The sequence below is a fragment of the Cibotium barometz genome, chromosome 40 (assembly GCF_041138505.1).
Source record: "Cibotium barometz isolate CiBa-2024 chromosome 40, ASM4113850v1, whole genome shotgun sequence".
NCBI lineage: Eukaryota > Viridiplantae > Streptophyta > Polypodiopsida > Cyatheales > Cibotiaceae > Cibotium > Cibotium barometz.
The window spans coordinates 25,074,365-25,091,006 of NC_141085.1; the positions used below are offsets into that span (position 1 = coordinate 25,074,365).

Consider the following 16,642-nt stretch of genomic DNA (forward strand, 5'->3'; position numbering starts at 1 on the left):
TAGAGGCTGGAAGGCCGAATTTTAGATCATCGACGGAATAAAGGAAAAGAATAAGAGGCCAATTTGGCTTGTATGGAATTTGATTCATGTATCAACTTTTATATATATATATATCTTGTCTTTGGCATGATTGTATTGTGTAAAAGGGCTGTTTTAACAAACCTTGTGAAAAGGACCGTAATTAAGGAACATGTTTATTTATGTCAAACAGTGTGGTAGGATTAATTAGAAAACAAATTGATGCGTGAGTAGGGTGGAAAGTGGGAGGATGGAATGCCTCGATGGCACCATCCTACGGACGGGTGGACCCGATTAGTCGGGTAGCTTTCCAACAGATTAAGTGAAAGCCCTATGCTAGATAATTAGGTTCTTGGGCAACTCTATTCTAGAAGACTAGGTCAGCGGCTGTGCCTTGCATGGATGAGGAAAAAAGCGTTGCCTCTAGAAATCAAGTCTAGTAGTTGCCCAATTTATGATAAATTACTCTATGGGTGACTTGACTTTTAGAAGATCACGCTTCCCCTGTGGGATAGGACTAGGTCTTACCTATGAATTGTATCCTTGAATCTCTACATGGTCAAGGTGTCGATAAATAGGAAATTTTCTCCAAGCTAAGACTTAGTGGACTATCTTTAGTGTTTCCCCTATTTATAGAAGGGGGAACCTTACAAAAGCTAATTTTTGGTTAATAACAGTGTTTTGTCCAAATGCTAATTTTAGGATGTAGCTCGGAATAGGAAGAGAGACATTCACTTCCAATTGGGACGCGAGGATGCACCACTATATACAAGAGAATGACAACAAGTGAAAAGCAACTAGAGCTAATGAAACAAGAGAGAAATGCAAGAAAAAAACTATCTTTGGGTTAAGGGATGTATTTACCCACCCGATCCAATTACTCAAAGTCCTCCACAATTTAGTGGGCTTACATCTTTCATTAAGTATGTGTGTAAAGGCAATGCAGGGATATTGGGATACACTAAGAGGCTAACAATGCAAGCTCATAGTGTTTACACATCTGTTCGATGCACCATAATGGGCATGGATGCAAGGATCAAGGAGCTTGCAAAATCACTAAGCGAAAAGGAGAGAGAGAATCAAAGTCTACAAGATGCGATGCATGTTATGGAAAATGCGGTGCATGGATGTTGTCGAGATAGACAATGAAGAACTGCTGCAAAATGCACAGTTTGGAGAAAGAGAACAAAAAGATGGCAACAATGCTTACAAAGACCGTTGTTCTTGGACCCTCAACGAAAACTAGAGAAGCACGTGAGCATGTGAGATTGCTCAAACCACTTCATCAGTTGAACAAAGGGAGTGGGCAATATAATTAGCGGGTCTATGCACAATGTGTAAACATGAAGAATATGTTTTCCAACCAAGTGAAGAGGTTGATGATGCAATTGCAAAGGTCCTAAACAAAGGTATGGCGAATTCTGCATTGGAAAACCCCAAATTCAAAACCATTGGTGATGATGCCGCAAGAGTATGCTTGAAGGAAGTAAGCAATACCTTCACAGCCATAGATGCTCAAGGCATATGTGACAAGGTAGGGATTAGCTCGAATCCTATGCTCTAATTTATAAGAAATTGGATGTAGGGTTTAAGGTTGTTCTTAACAACAGATAGGTGGTGCCCATGTCTAAACCATTCCATGTGAAGCAGGCATGGAAAGATCTTAATGCAAAAGTCTTAGACACAATTGGTGACTCAATACATTTGGAACAAACACAGATGCTTAAGTCTGGATCAAAGGAAGTGCCCTTCAAATTGCATGTAGACAATAACTTTATATTGGATGTATGTAAGCTACAAGCAGCAATGGTGAAGTTCTACAACATGTCTATCTCGCGAGAAGAGTGTAGAGGTAAGCTTCAATTTGTTTTGAAGCTTGATAAGAGTGAAGTCTTTCAGGGCCAAAATCTTGAACGTGTTAGCTTGACACTAATGAATAGGGCATTGGATCCCAACATCAATTCAGAACATCCAAAATATTAAAGTGTGCAATCGAAGAATGGAATACGGTGGCTTGCCGCATTTGAGTTACCAAAGGAAGACCATGAAGTACTTAAGATTTTTTTTAACTTAACAGAGATACAGATATTGTATGATGGAAAAACAATGGTGACGTTTTGCATGTCGATGAATTTGGTGAATATGAGGTAGAATGGCATCTTGCTGGCGATTTGAAAACATTGAAATGTATATTTGGTGTTTCAAATTCAGCATTAGCTGAGTTCCCTTGCTTATATTGTATGCAATCCAGAAAGAAAGGAAAGGATGGGAAGAAACAATGGATTGCAAAGGACAGGGCAATGTGGTGCTCTAACAGGTGACCAGTATGTTCAAAGGAATGGAATGTTGGTGCCATTAGATCCTAAGTGGGATCCTATTTTAGAAATACCCTTAACAAGGTTCCACTTTTTCACCTTGCATTGCATAGTAAGGATAATAGAAAAGTTGGTTTTTGAGTACGTGTGTTTTGTCTACAAGGTGCAGCCTGCTTCAGATGCCGATGCAACATGCAAGAAGGTAGAACAAGTCTTATCTGATGTTGGATTACACCACACCCAAGTAGAAATAAAAAAGGATGAGAAAAGTCAGGAAAGAGTGGAAATTTACCATGCAAACCGTGTTTTGGGGGATCGAAGGCTAGGAAATTCTCATTTCCACCAGGAGATGATGATGGTATGTTGCTTGTAAAACAATAAGAGACGTACAAAGGATGTAAAAAGCTACACATGGTTGTCCCCTGATTGGAGAAATCAGGGACTATACCCACCCTCACTGCCTGTGGTTGAACGCCCAAGCCCGTGAACTCCCAAGATCGGGCATCCCCAAGTCGGCATCCTCACTGTGTGAGCCCCAAGATCGGGCATCCCCAAGTCGGCATCCTCACTATGTGGACCCCAAGATCAAGCATCCAAAAGTTCATGAACCTCAAGGATGGCACCCACAAGGCCAACCACCAGCCACACAAACTAGGAATCTCCGGCGACACCACTTCCAAGTTTGGCTACCCACTTGACTGATGAAGCGTCGCCACCTACTCATCGGCGCCTGGCTGAAATACCAGTGCGCCTGTGAGGAAGGTGAAGGCCACCATACTCAAAGGCATGGAAATACAAAATGACAGAAAAACCAGGGGAGTTGCACTTGAGAAGAAACACCACTTTGCATTGCTTAATATAACCTCGTGTGGATAATAATGCTTAGTAGGCCACGAAGAAAAACTCAACAAAAAATGATACTAGGGGGATTTAGTAAGGGGGAAACTATGGAAGCTCAACCCGGGTGTGCCAAAATTTTTTTTTTGGGTTGGATGGTGGGGATGCCCAAATTGTGGGATGCGCCGTGGGTATGGGGATGGGGTGTGAGACTAGGGATGCACAAGGGGGAGGTGAGCGGGGATGCACGAGGAAGGGAAGTGGGGGGTTCACAAGATGGTGTGAGGGGATGGGGTGCACTAGGGGTGGCCATGAGGATGGGAATGCACGAGTGGGGTTAGGGCGGATGCGCAAGGGGGTGAGTCCGGGGATGCACAAGGGGGGCCCATAGCAATGATGGGGATGCGCAAGTGGGGTGCATGGAGATGCAGGGATGCACGAGTGATATCCATGGGGATGCTCGGAAGTGTCGGGGTGCACAAGTGGTATCCACAGGGATGCACGGAAGTGTGGGGATGCACAAGATTGGGATGCACGATGCACAAGTGGGGTGCACAAAGTGTGGGGATACATGAGTGGTATCCGACGACGGGGATGCACAAAGTGTGGGAATGCACAAGGGGGATGCACGGGAGTGTGGGGATGCACGAAGTGCAGGAATGCACTATGGGGATGCTAAGTGGTATCCACGGGGATGAACGGTGGAGTGTGGGGATGCACAAAGTGTAGGGATGCCGAGTGGTATCCACGCGGATGCACGGGAGTGTGGGGATGCACAAAGTGCGGGAATGCACAAGGGGGATGCATGGGGTGGGGATGCACGAGAAGTGTGAGGATGCACGGAAGTGCAGGGATGCACGGGGTAGGGATGCATGGGATGCACAAGATGGGGCTGCATGGGATGCACGGATGGGGATGCACGAGGGGGTCCACGGTGAGGAGATGGGAATGCACGAGGTGGGGATGCACAAGGGGCATGCATGGAAGTGCGAGGATGGACGAGATGGGGATGCACAAGGGGATGCAAGGAAGCGGAGGGATGCACGGGATGGGGATGCACAAGGAGGAAGTGCGGGGATGCACGGGGTGGGGATGCACGGGATGGGATGCACAAGGGGGATGCATGGAAGTGCGGGGATGAATGGGGTGGGCAATGTTGTGTCCTTGATGTGATGTATCAGGTTTTTCCATTGATTTGGATATATTAAGTTTTCTTCATTTTCAATGTTAGTGTATATTCTTATATTTTCATGGAAAAAAAAGTGTAGGTGCTTTTGTATTTGCATGTGCAGGTGTATATTCATAAATTTTCTCAGAAAAAATTGATGCATGGTGTGTAGTGATCATAATGGGCTGAAATTTATTCTATGCATAGATTATGTGGCTTATATCATGAGCATGCATGTGCATGTGCAAGCAAGTCCATGTGCATGTGCATGTGCAAGTGCTATTTTATACGATAATATTATTTTTTGTAAGAAAAAAATGATGCATGGTGTGTAATGATCAGAATGGGTTGAAATTTGTTCTGTGTAGATATCATATGGTTTGCATAGCCTATATAAAATATTAGACCCATCAAAGGCCTATAGGGCCCTTGTTCGAAGGCTCGCATGTCGAGGCCTTCTTTTTTTAAAGTAGGTCTCTACACGACGCGAGCCTTTGGACAAGGGCCCTATAGACCTCTGATGGGGCTGATATTTTATCCAGGAGGTGGTCTATGATACTTCTATGTATACATAAAATTTGAGCCCATTCTGATAAGGAAAAGTATTTTTTAAAATTAAAAATTATCAAATTTATGTATTAGGTATTTTTTAAAAAAAACTACATCTATAAGTATGGAAGTGACCCTCGTTTCTCATCTTTCATTTCTCTCCCTCAACTCCAAGAGCATGTCTCACACAAAGAAAACTAAAAAGAGAGTTTGGATCCCCAAGGTGGGACATGGAGTACCCCCCGTCCAACCACCGCCCACAACAACATCGCAAGCGCAGGTGGAGGCCTGGCACTGTGGCTCTCCGTGAGATTAGGCAATACCAAAAGACAGTCGAGCTGCTCTTTCTGAAGTTATCCTTCCAACGTGTGGTACGAGAGATCATACAGGATCTGCAACTCTATCACGACATGAGGTTCTGGGTTCGCGTAGCATCCAGTACCTACGTGGTGGACAGCTTAGGCCTTAGAGGCACTCCAGGAGGCTGCGGAGGGATACGTAGTGGATTTTTTTGGTGACATGGTGTTTGCAGCTGTCCATGCGAAGAGGGTCACCATCACTAAAAAGGACATGCGATTGGTGCGACGCATGCAACGCTGGAGAGATCCTCTGGGCCAGGATCTTTAGTTATATTTGTGCATGAATGTAATTACATTCATGCAACGCTGGAGAGATCCTCTAGGCCAGGATCTTTAGTTATATTTGTGTATATCTTGCATGAATGTAATTCTCAAAAGCTATGTAAAGCTCAATGAAATATACAAAGTTTTTTGCTCTTATCTTGTGGTGCAAATTAGTCTCTTTTAATTTCAATTTATATAATTTGTTGATTTATTTGTCTTCAAATGGCTAGAATTTTCATTTAAGATACGTGTGTAATTTGAATTTATTTTCTTGAGTCAACTAATAAAATACATTACAAGACACGTATTAAACAAAAAGACCTCGCAACCCAAATTTTCATTCGTAGCATAAAAAATTACAGTCATCAAAGGTTACATAGTCATCATGGAGGCTTCTTACTACGAGGCTCTCTAGACTCTGAAGCTGCCTTGATGGCTGGAATCAAAACATTGAACCCTGCAAGCTTTGTCCTGATGATGGTGGGATTGTGTACCCCATAACAATGCAACGAGCCACCACAGAATGTAAGGGGGACCACCTTTGAGTCGAGAACAAATAAAGCAACTTTGAGCATCGAAGTAGAATAATTTTTTCCAGACTTGAATTAGTCAGAATAAGTTTGAATGAAGCACCCTTTGTAAAAGTGCTTTAAGCTTCAAAAAGTTCTCTGCATACCCTGGATAGCAACTCTTGTGGAAGACTATCACATCATTGGCAAGTTTTCCAATGTACTCATTTAGCGTAGAGTCCTAAACCCTTCCTTGGCCCCTAGACCTTCCACTCTGCCTCGATGTAGATTCATTAAGATACATAATTTCTTTCTCACCAATAAAAATTAATGTCAGCATCGATCATGCAATGCATGGGGGAGGAAGATTTTTTTTATAAAATGGCCCTAAATTTGATATATGGGGCTTGTATGGCATGTAGCCATGCCCATCAGAGGCCTATAAGGGGCTCTGTCTGAAGGCTCACATGAGAAGGCCTAGTTTTTGCACATATGGGTGGGGTCTACATGCCATAGAGGCCCCATATATCAAATTTGAGGAGCATTTAGTAAAAGGAAGTTACCTTCTCTACTTTGTCGAGCTCCTTGCAAGGGTGCCTCTAGATCTGCTCTTGGAATGGGTCTGTGTCGTGCAACTTGACGAGACAGGTGTCGCATACTATGGTCCAAGGTCGAAAAAGTTCCTCCTGCAAAGCACTCAAACTCTTCATCTGAAATATCATATTAAGAAGCTGCATCCTCAATCTGCTTCTATAGACGGCGATGATAGGTAGAGATGTCATCTAAACTGCAATCATCATATCGTCCTACCTCATCAACCTATGGTAGGGCTTCTTAGAAATCAAAGTCCATGAATTCATCATCACTGGCATCTCGCACAACTATACTATAGAGTTTCTCCTCCCTCAACTCCAAGAGATCCAACACATCCTGCATGAGGTACTCCACCCCTTCGATGGTGATGGCACTCAATGAAGCTAGTGGTGGTTTGTGACTTTGGGTTTCGTGAGGCTGGATGGATGTAAGCACCATGCGAGGGCTCTTAGCAGCCTCAATGATAGGGTCTAAAGAGTGGTCTCCGCTGGCTCTCTGTTTATGTATTCCACCCCAGTGGGAGAACAGGGATGTCATCATCCTCAGGCTCTTGAACATTAGAGTTCAAGATGTAGATAGAAAAAGCAATATCCCGCTCAATGAGATCGAGCGGGATGTGCTCTTGATAGGAGGTCGGGACAACGATAGTGCGGAGATGTCGGACATAGAGCTCTGTTCATTGCCTTCTTGTGGTTGGATCCACACTTCATACCGAAGAGGAAATCCAAAGGAATCCAACTCAAGGTGGATTTTGGGATAGAGTAGGTAAATTCGTTGATTGCTGTGCAAAATGCAGCTAACAAGGTGGAGTCTGGGCCTAAGGTGGTAATGGTAGCCTTGAGGTCTAAAGTCTTGTAAAACCTGGGGAAGATTTGGTCCCCAAGGTGAGCATAGCAAGTGCTACTAATCCACGCCGGTGAAAGCAGAGGAGGCAGCCATGATGGGTAGTGGGGGGAGAACTAACACGCAAATAGAGAGCTAGAGAATAGATAGTATAAATGAGTTTGATCTAACTTATACTCATATTTATACTTACACTCAAATTTATAATATTTTTAATAATTTTCTAATTATTTTTATTATTGTACTTACAAATAGCTATAAACTTATATTTATTTTAATACCTTATGTTTATACTCTAGTAAATAAGGGACACTTCATTAAAATATAATAATTCTTTTTCATGCTACATTATAATATTAATATTATATTATATTATTTACATAGTTACATATATTATTATTTACACTTAAATATATACTTAAAGTTATATTTATTTTTATACTTACATATACTTATATCTAGTGACTTAAAAGGTAATGACACTTCATTAAAATATATTAAATCTTACTTCTATTTCTAGCATAGTTAATTATATTATTATTTGTAGTTAAATATATACTTATACCTAAATTTACGTTCGTACTTTCTTATACTTATCATTATTTTCTTACATATTCATGGGTTTGAAACACATTAGACTTGAAAAACAACAACACTTTATTAAAATGAATTAAAATTAAATTTACACACTTTTAGAGAAACGGCTTCTTATATTCACTTGGAGGAATAAGAATTACATTGACTCCAAAATCTCAAGGATGTGTGGAGCAACACACTACTTGCATGTTTTGCAATGTTCACTCCGACTCCCAACCTTCCTACCATCTAACTTGAAATAGAAATTACAAAGGGGATCATTGGACATCAGTTGGGTTTCCTGCGCCCCAGAAAACTAAGGGGCCAATGACTCTCTAATTAACGCTAAAAGGTTCATGACCCTCCCAAAGAATAACCACATCAATGAGTGCAGAATGCGTGCCATCTCGCATTTCTTGCTCCAAGTTGAGCCACTCCCCTCGTAGAAGTCGCGACCTCCTATACTTGAAGCGAATGCATAAAGTTTGTCTTGCAATAAAGTACCTGTCATAAAAAAGAAGAATTTCTCTCTCTCCACATCTATACTCCATAGAAAGTTGCTACATCATCTCTCTCCCTCTCTCGCATGTTGATTTTGTATATCATTTTTCCACATAAGAAGATCCTACTGGCCTTGATTTCACTTATAATCAAATATTGATTATTTTGGAGGATGTATTCATCTAATAAAATAACAATAGAGTATGAAGACATTAGTAAATCATTCAGCCCCACAATGTGATAGTGTAGTTGAGTTAGGAGAAGAGGAATCTTGCTCCGTACAAGTGCCACAACTTGTTCTATAAAGAAATTTTGGCTTTTTTAATGGTGTGACATTTTAGAGACAAGAGACCTTAACTTGATCACAAAGGCTAACATTTTGGCTAGGATGTTGCAACATCCAAACATTAAAGAGGTTTGGATGTAACTAAACTCCCAAAACATATTGTATCAACATTGATTGTGGAGAACTTGAAGAGGTCTTTGGCTCATGTAAAAGGAGTGCACAATGCTAATAAGTTGGTAGTGAAGAGATCTACATTGCACATGATTGCCAATAGCAGTAACACATTACCAAGACACAAGACACACAATTGAAGAGCTTATAAAGCGCAAAGCACTCAGTAAAATCCTATGCAAAGAAAGCATCACCACTTTTCCTATTAAACCCCCTTGGTGTGCCAACAATGACCTTGTTTCTTTGGATGATTCACAAGATCCCGAGTGCAATTTCTCATAATAGAGTCATACCATGGGGGCCCCTTTGGTTTGGAATTATATATTCCTTTAGACTTGCTAACTCTTGCACCTTCATCATCTCAAATATCAAGGCCATATATATAATGTGTGCATGTGCCCTTTTTTCTTTCTCTATTCTCTTTGATATGTGCAAATAGTTGTACAGACCTATCTCCTATAGTTAGAAGATATTTCCTATCACAAAAAGGTGCTTCACCCACTTTGGATATGGTATATTCCTCTCTGCCTTCAGCAAGCTTGTCTTCTTTGTAATTAGAATCCACCTCATGTGTGTACAATGGTTGTGGAAATTCCCTTCACCATAGAAGAAAGAGTTTGTGGTACTAAAAGTGATGGCTATGTGTACTCGGCTACATCTTCATCAAAGGATAAAGTGGATGGAGCCTCCTCCTCCATCTAATAGGGTTGTTCGGATGAACAGTACATCATGGCTTACTTTGATCTTACTTGTCTTAGGAGCGGAAGTAGCACTTCTTGCACAGGGTAGGGACCCTCACTCGGGGCCTCACCCACGTATATCTGGACAAGAGACTAATCCCTCGGTTCTTCCAAAACCGAACCCGAAAAAACTTCCCTCGCCCAAAAAGCACGGGCGATTCCTCCAGGATATTTTTACTCTAACGTAGTCAAGAGCCTTAACTAATTGAACTAATCTGACCGAACCCATAAGTACCATAGTCAGATCATAGACCAACGCTTTTCTCATTGAGAGGCATTGCCGTTGATTCTTTTCCATAGAAGATTTTTTATCTGGGATTTACTTCATCTATCGTACCATAACAGAATTGAGTCTCATTTTAGGGATACATCAGTCCAACCTAACCCCATCCAATCCCGTGGGTTAGCCAACCACCCAACCACTATAGTGATGGGATCCATTTAAGAATTTGGTTAGGTTTTTGTCCCGGGTACCAGGGAAAAGAGTTCCCAGGTCCCCTAGCCCGATATTCATGCAAACTTAAAACTAGTCACACCACTTACACACCCAATATGAAATTGCCTTTTTCATAGATTCAGTTGTCTTTAAAACAATCTTTTAATGAAACTATAGTATCATTGATCATAATCCTCCAAAATATCCGGTTGAATCCTAATTTTCAATTTTTCCTTCATCGGTGTACCTATGGCATCATTGGCAACCAGAACGCTCACCACCTGTCCACTCAGGGGCCTTTTCGATAGTTCCTAGCTCATAGTAACCAGCAATATATTCACTTATAAAAATCAAAATGGAATCTCCGTTCAAGATCAACAAGATCAACCAACAGATCCATATAAAAGAGCCATGGACTCATTCGTTGAGGACCAGCAACGTCAATCAACCAGATCCATGTCTGAATTCAGAAAACAACTCTTACTCCTTGAACCAAATTTCTTCCTGGACACACGTGTGGGTATCTTTAACGACCCAGAGCCCGAGTGCCGTATGGTCAGCACCCTCTAGGATCCTTCGCAGGTCACCTAGCGCTTCACTCATAGGCCGCTTCCTTGGTCCCTCATCCACCGTACCGGAAGCTCACCATTTAAATTGAACCGAGGCTGGTCAAGACTTCGCTTGACCTTGCTACGCGAGACGTCCTCCATTGACTCTCCGTCAGCTGTTGCAACTTTATCAGTTAGGTCTCCATGACCTCATTCACAAGACGATCAAAATGCTTCCCCAGCATGCTTGACATAAAACAGTCATTTAAAAACAGGTCATAAATATAGTTTCTATAACGAACTCTCGTCTTTCCACATTGTTCCACATCAATCCACATTATTTGATCCACATCCATTTCATATGTATTCCCATTCTCATCCAATCACATCATTTTCATCTCATCATCTTTCCTCATTTATCCTCATCAGATCTCATCCACTCGCATCTACCCATATCCACATCTCATCACATCACATTCATTCACATCACATCTCATTCATTCACATCTATCCCGCTTCACATCACATCACATCACATTCATTCACATCACATATCATCCATTCACATCTATCCCAATTTACATCACATCACATCTCGTTCATTCACATCCCGATTCACATGACATCACATCTCATTCATTCACATCACCATCCCATCACATACATTCTATCCACATAACATCACATCACATCTATCCACATCATATCTCATTCTTCATACACATCTCATCTCATTCATCCACATCCATTCAATTGTTCACATGTACGACACCCACATCTATCTATACATTCATATCTATCACTTCACATCCACATATATTCATGTCACATCACATCACATTCTTTCACATACACATCCACATCCATTCTTTCACATACACATCCACATCCACATCCATTCTTTCACATACACATCCACATCCATTCTTTCACATACATCCACATCTATTCTTTCACATACATCCACATCCATTATTTCACATACATATCCACATCCATTCTTTCACATACATCTACATCCATTCTTCACATCCATTTTCATCACATACACATCCACATCCATTCTTCACATACACATTCATATCCATTTTCATCACATACACATCCACATCCATTCTTCACATACACATTCACATCCATTTTCATCACATACACATCCACATCCATTCTTTCACATACATCCACATCCAGTCTTTCACATACACATCCACATCCATTCTGGCGTAAGACAGTCTTTTAAGAAAAGAGGGTTTCTAAGCAAGTTTTCAGTTTAATTTTTCTTTTGAATACAAGGAGTATTTCCTTGAATCAGTATCCCCAAAACTTCTTGATCGAAATTCTGAATTTCATACCAGAATTCCTTGAATTCTATAACCTTGATCCACATATCAATTTGAAGGGTCTCAAACTTAGTTTCAAATTTGGCGGAGTTTTGAGTGTATTTTTCTAAACTGGTCACACCTTCTTTCCTCGAAACTGATGAAAAAGTTTGGTCTTGGTCATAGTCTGATTCAAGGTTCAAGTCGGATAAGATTTTTCCTGAACTATCTTTCTCGAAAAGGTTTGATAATTCAGTTACTATTTTATTGAATTTCTTTCTTTGAATATTCACTTAACTGATTTCTAAATTAGATACGAATTCCAATGAGGAATAAATTAATCATTTATCTAAATATTTCGATCTCGATGATAGATTTCTTGAATTTTCTTCTTACAATCCGTGTGAATATAAAACGATAGAAGTTTCTCTCTTAGAGTATTTAATTATTCATTTATCAAATACTCATAGAATTTAAGAGAATTCTAATTTTGAGATAAAAATTCTTTATGCATCTATTTATGCATAAAAATCAACTTCAATGGGAATAATACTTTTATATAAAATAAAAATCCTTTTATGCATCTATTTATGCCTAGAATCAAATTTAATAGGAATAACACTTTTAAAATAAAAAGAATTTCTTTATGCATCTATTTATGCATAAAAATCAAATTTTATAAGAATAACGCTTTTATAATTAAAAAAATTCCTTTATGCATCTTTCTATGCATAAAAATCAAATTTAATAAGAATAACACTTTTATAATAAAAAAATTTCCTTTATGCATCTTTCTATGCATAGAATCAATTTTAATAAGAATAACACTTTTATAATAAAAAAATTCCTTTATGCATCAAATTTAATAAGAATAACACTTTTATAATTAAAAAAATCCTTTATGTATCTTTTTATGCATAAAAATTAAATTTAATAAGAATAATACTTTTATAATAATAAAAAATTCCTTTATGCATCTTCTATGCATAAAAATCAAATTTAATAAGAATAACACTTTTATAATAAAGAAATTTCCTTTATGCATCTTTCTATGCATAGAAATCAATTTTAATACGAATAACACTTTTGTAATAAAAAAATTTCCTTTATGCATCTTTCGATGCATAGAAATCAAATTTAATAAGAATAACACTTTTATAATAAATTTTTTTCCTTTATGCATCTTTCTATGCATAGAAATAAAATTTAATAAGAATAACACTTTTATAATTAAAAAAAATCCTTTATGCATCTTTCTATGCATAGAAATCAATTTTAATAAGAATAACACTTTTGTAAATAAAAAAAAATTCCTTTATGCATCTTTCTATGCATAGAAATCAATTTTAATAATTCATATCAGTGATATCCATGCATATTCATAGGTGAATATGTACATGGAGTAATTAGAATATTTCTTTTAGTTGCAAAAAATAGTGGGAATTACTCTTTTGGAATAACATAAAAACAAACTTTCTTTTTCAATTCTGGAAAATTTTGCCATAACCTCCTTTGTATGGCTGACCCTTTCTCATTTTTATCTTTCTTTATTTAACTTAATTAACCCAATTTAGAATTATAGCACTCTAATCTACATAATTTTCTCAATTCAAGAGAGTAAACAATAAGAAGAGTTTAATTAATCACTTAGTTAATCTTTCTAGGATTAAGAAAGATTGGAATGTAAAGAAGAGAAGGGGGTGGCCTTTTCATCAAAGGCATAGCATTTGCATTTAATTCAAACATCTGCAAAACATAAAAATCAAGAAAACCATAGAATTTTTCATTAAAAATTCGTAAACAAGTAAGAAAAGTATCTTACATAGAGCTTGTAAGCTCTCCTTTGGCTTGAGGGATTGAGGGTTCTACTCTTGTTTGAAGCAAGAGTGGCCACCAATTCACTTTAGAGAGAATTAGGCAAAAAACAATTGAATTATTAAAAAATTCAATGTGGATGGCTCAGGACGACAGGAGTAGAGTAACAGTGCATAAACACCATTAAGCTTTTACAAAGGGAGAGGCTTCTATTTATAGGAAAAAGTGAGCCTCTAACCAAGCAAACTGATTCTAGAATTTTCCAGATCAGTTTGGTCAATTTTTGACCATTTTTGGGTTAGTTCAGCTTACTTTTTGGATCTAGTTTTGAAATAGGAGAGAGGAGAGATAAAAATATCTCATTTTATTGATTAAAAATTGGGAGTAATGATGAGAAAAAGGCCCCTACTTCATGAGGGGAGATCCCCACACTGAGGTATCAAAATTCAGTTTTTTAATTCTTTTCTTTGGTCCTTAGTCCACTCTTCATCTTATGTGAGCATTTACTCATTTTTTTGGGGGGGGGGGGGAGGGGGGTTCTTTTATTCTTCAATTTATCTCCTCCCTACACTTGGATTTGGCCTATTGGCCCATAGGAATCTTAATTGGACCGTAATCCAAAATTTTTTGAAAATCTGGACCCTTAGGCTAAGGTCCTTTATACCTATTTTCAATTAATTCCAATCGCACATTGGAAAGTTCTTTTTGAATTTCTGTTTCAGGGGAAACCATTTTAGACACTAGGAGGGTTTTTATATCCAAAAATATCTCAATTTTAAATTACCTCTCTCTAGACATTTTCTCTCTCCAGGCCAAAATAGGGTAAAACAGGATCTTTCTTTTATTTCAGAGAGGGGAATAATTTTAAGATCAGAAGGGGAGGTTCTTACACCTGCACACCTCAAAAGCTGGAGGAGGAATCTTACATCCTACTCCACTTAAAAAACACGAGATGTCCTCATCTCGCAAACTAGAGGACAACTCTTTTTCTTAAGATTCAATTGATTATGGGGTTCCTTCTAGTCTGGTGAACCCAATAGAATCCTGGGATATAGATCCCTTATATAGAACTCATCATCAGATAACAATTCACTCAGATCATATCATTCATATCCTTAACACAATAATGGTTCATTAGACCGAAATTTCCATCTGAACATTCCTCCATGGGGATTTCAATTATATAGATTTTTAATTTGTCATCCTTAACTTGATCCAGTCGGTCATGTGTTAACAGTAGCAATCTGTCAGCACAATCCACTAATCTTATAGTGATTTGCTGAAGTCATTATCATCATTCCAGTTACGAACATCATCACAGGGACTCGTCCCATTCATCCTCATTGTGGTTTTGCTCAGCTTATCGCTTTTCAACCAAAATTCAGGAATCATCATTTTTTAATCAGAATCCAAATCAACTTATCAGTTCTCAACCAGAGTTTTAAAATCATATCAACCACATTCGAATTCATCATCTGGATAGCATTTTTGCTTATAATTTCAAGGTCTTAGATTTACTCGTATATATTGCCAGTAAAGAGTTGCAGTTATACTCTCAGTATATACGGGTAGTCACGGTCCTTGGAATTATAAGGTAAATACCATCATGTCTAGGCCTCAAGCAAGTCAGGGATTCCATGCAATTGCGGTACTTCCATTTGAAGACCCAATTACTAAATTATGAATTTTATTCTGAATATCAATTTGTATGAATTTCATCACACATTTCTAACTTTTTATTGTTACTTCATAAATTTTTGACATTTTTGGCTTCTCAGCTGAAAGATCCCTGACCCCTCCGCGCAACGAATTCTGGGGCGCTAGCAGTGGAAGTAGCACTTCTTGCGTAGGACAGGGTCCCTCACTCGGGGCCTCGCCCATGTATATCCGGACAAGAGACTAATCCCTCGGTTCTTCCAAAATCGAACTTGGAAAAACTTCCCTCGCGCGGAAAGCACCGGCGATTCCTCCAGGATATTTTTACTCTAACGTAGTCAAGAACCTTAACTAACTGAACTGATCTGACCGAACTCGTAAGTCCCATAGTTGGATCAAGGAAAAGACTTGCACTTGGATCATAGAGACCAACGCTTTTTTTCTCATTGAGAGGCACTCCCATTGATTCTTTTCCATAGAACAATTTTTATCCGAGATTTACTTCATCTATTGTACCATAACAAAATTGAGTCTCATTTTAGGGATCCATCAGTCCAACCTAACCCCATCCAATCCCATGGGTTAGCTAACTGCCCAACCACTGTAGTGATGGGATCCATTTAAGAATTTGGTTAGGTTTTGTCCCGGGTACCAGGGAAAAGAGTTCCCAGGCTCCCTAGCCCGATATTCATGCAAACTTAAAACTAGTCACACCACTTATACACCCAATATGAAATTGCCTTTCTCACAGATTCAGCTATCTTTAAAACAATCTTTTAATGAAACTATAGTATCACTGATCGTAATCCTCAAAATATCTGGTTGAATCCTAATTTCTAATTTTTCCTTCATCGGTGTACCTATGGCATCATTGGCAACCAGAACGCTCACCACCTGTCCACTCACGGGCCTTTTCGATAGTTCCTAGCTCATAGTAACCGGCAATATATTCACTTATAAAAATCAAAATGGAATCTCCGTTGAAGATCAGCAAGATCAACCAACAGATCCATATAAAAGAGCCATGGACTCATCCGTTGAGGACCAGCAACGTCAATCAACCAGATCCATGCCTGAATTCAGAAAACAACTCTTACTCCTTGAACCAAATATCTTCCTCGACACACGTGTGGATATC

General features: G+C 39.0%; 1 protein-coding gene across 1 annotated transcript; it reads left to right on the forward strand.

Annotated features, from left to right (window-relative positions):
* Positions 1-5,117: 5,117 nt before the first annotated feature.
* On the forward strand, positions 5,118-5,514 carry LOC147615346 (histone H3.3b-like). The gene is made up of 2 exons (XM_086778986.1): positions 5,118-5,325; positions 5,420-5,514. The coding sequence occupies exons 1-2, from the start codon at positions 5,118-5,120 to the stop codon at positions 5,512-5,514; spliced, it is 303 nt and encodes a 100-aa protein (XP_086635112.1).
* The last annotated feature ends 11,128 nt before the right edge of the window (positions 5,515-16,642 follow it).

What these genes read in the sequence shown, in the direction of transcription:
- LOC147615346 (XM_086778986.1), top strand. Translation starts at nt 5,118, where the DNA reads ATGGAGTACCCCCCGTCCAACCACCGCCCACAACAACATCGCAAGCGC. An exon ending in CTGGGTTCGCGTAGCATCCA is followed by an intron (nt 5,326 to 5,419) that starts GTACCTACGTGG and finishes TGGTGTTTGCAG; the next exon opens with CTGTCCATGCGAAGAGGGTC.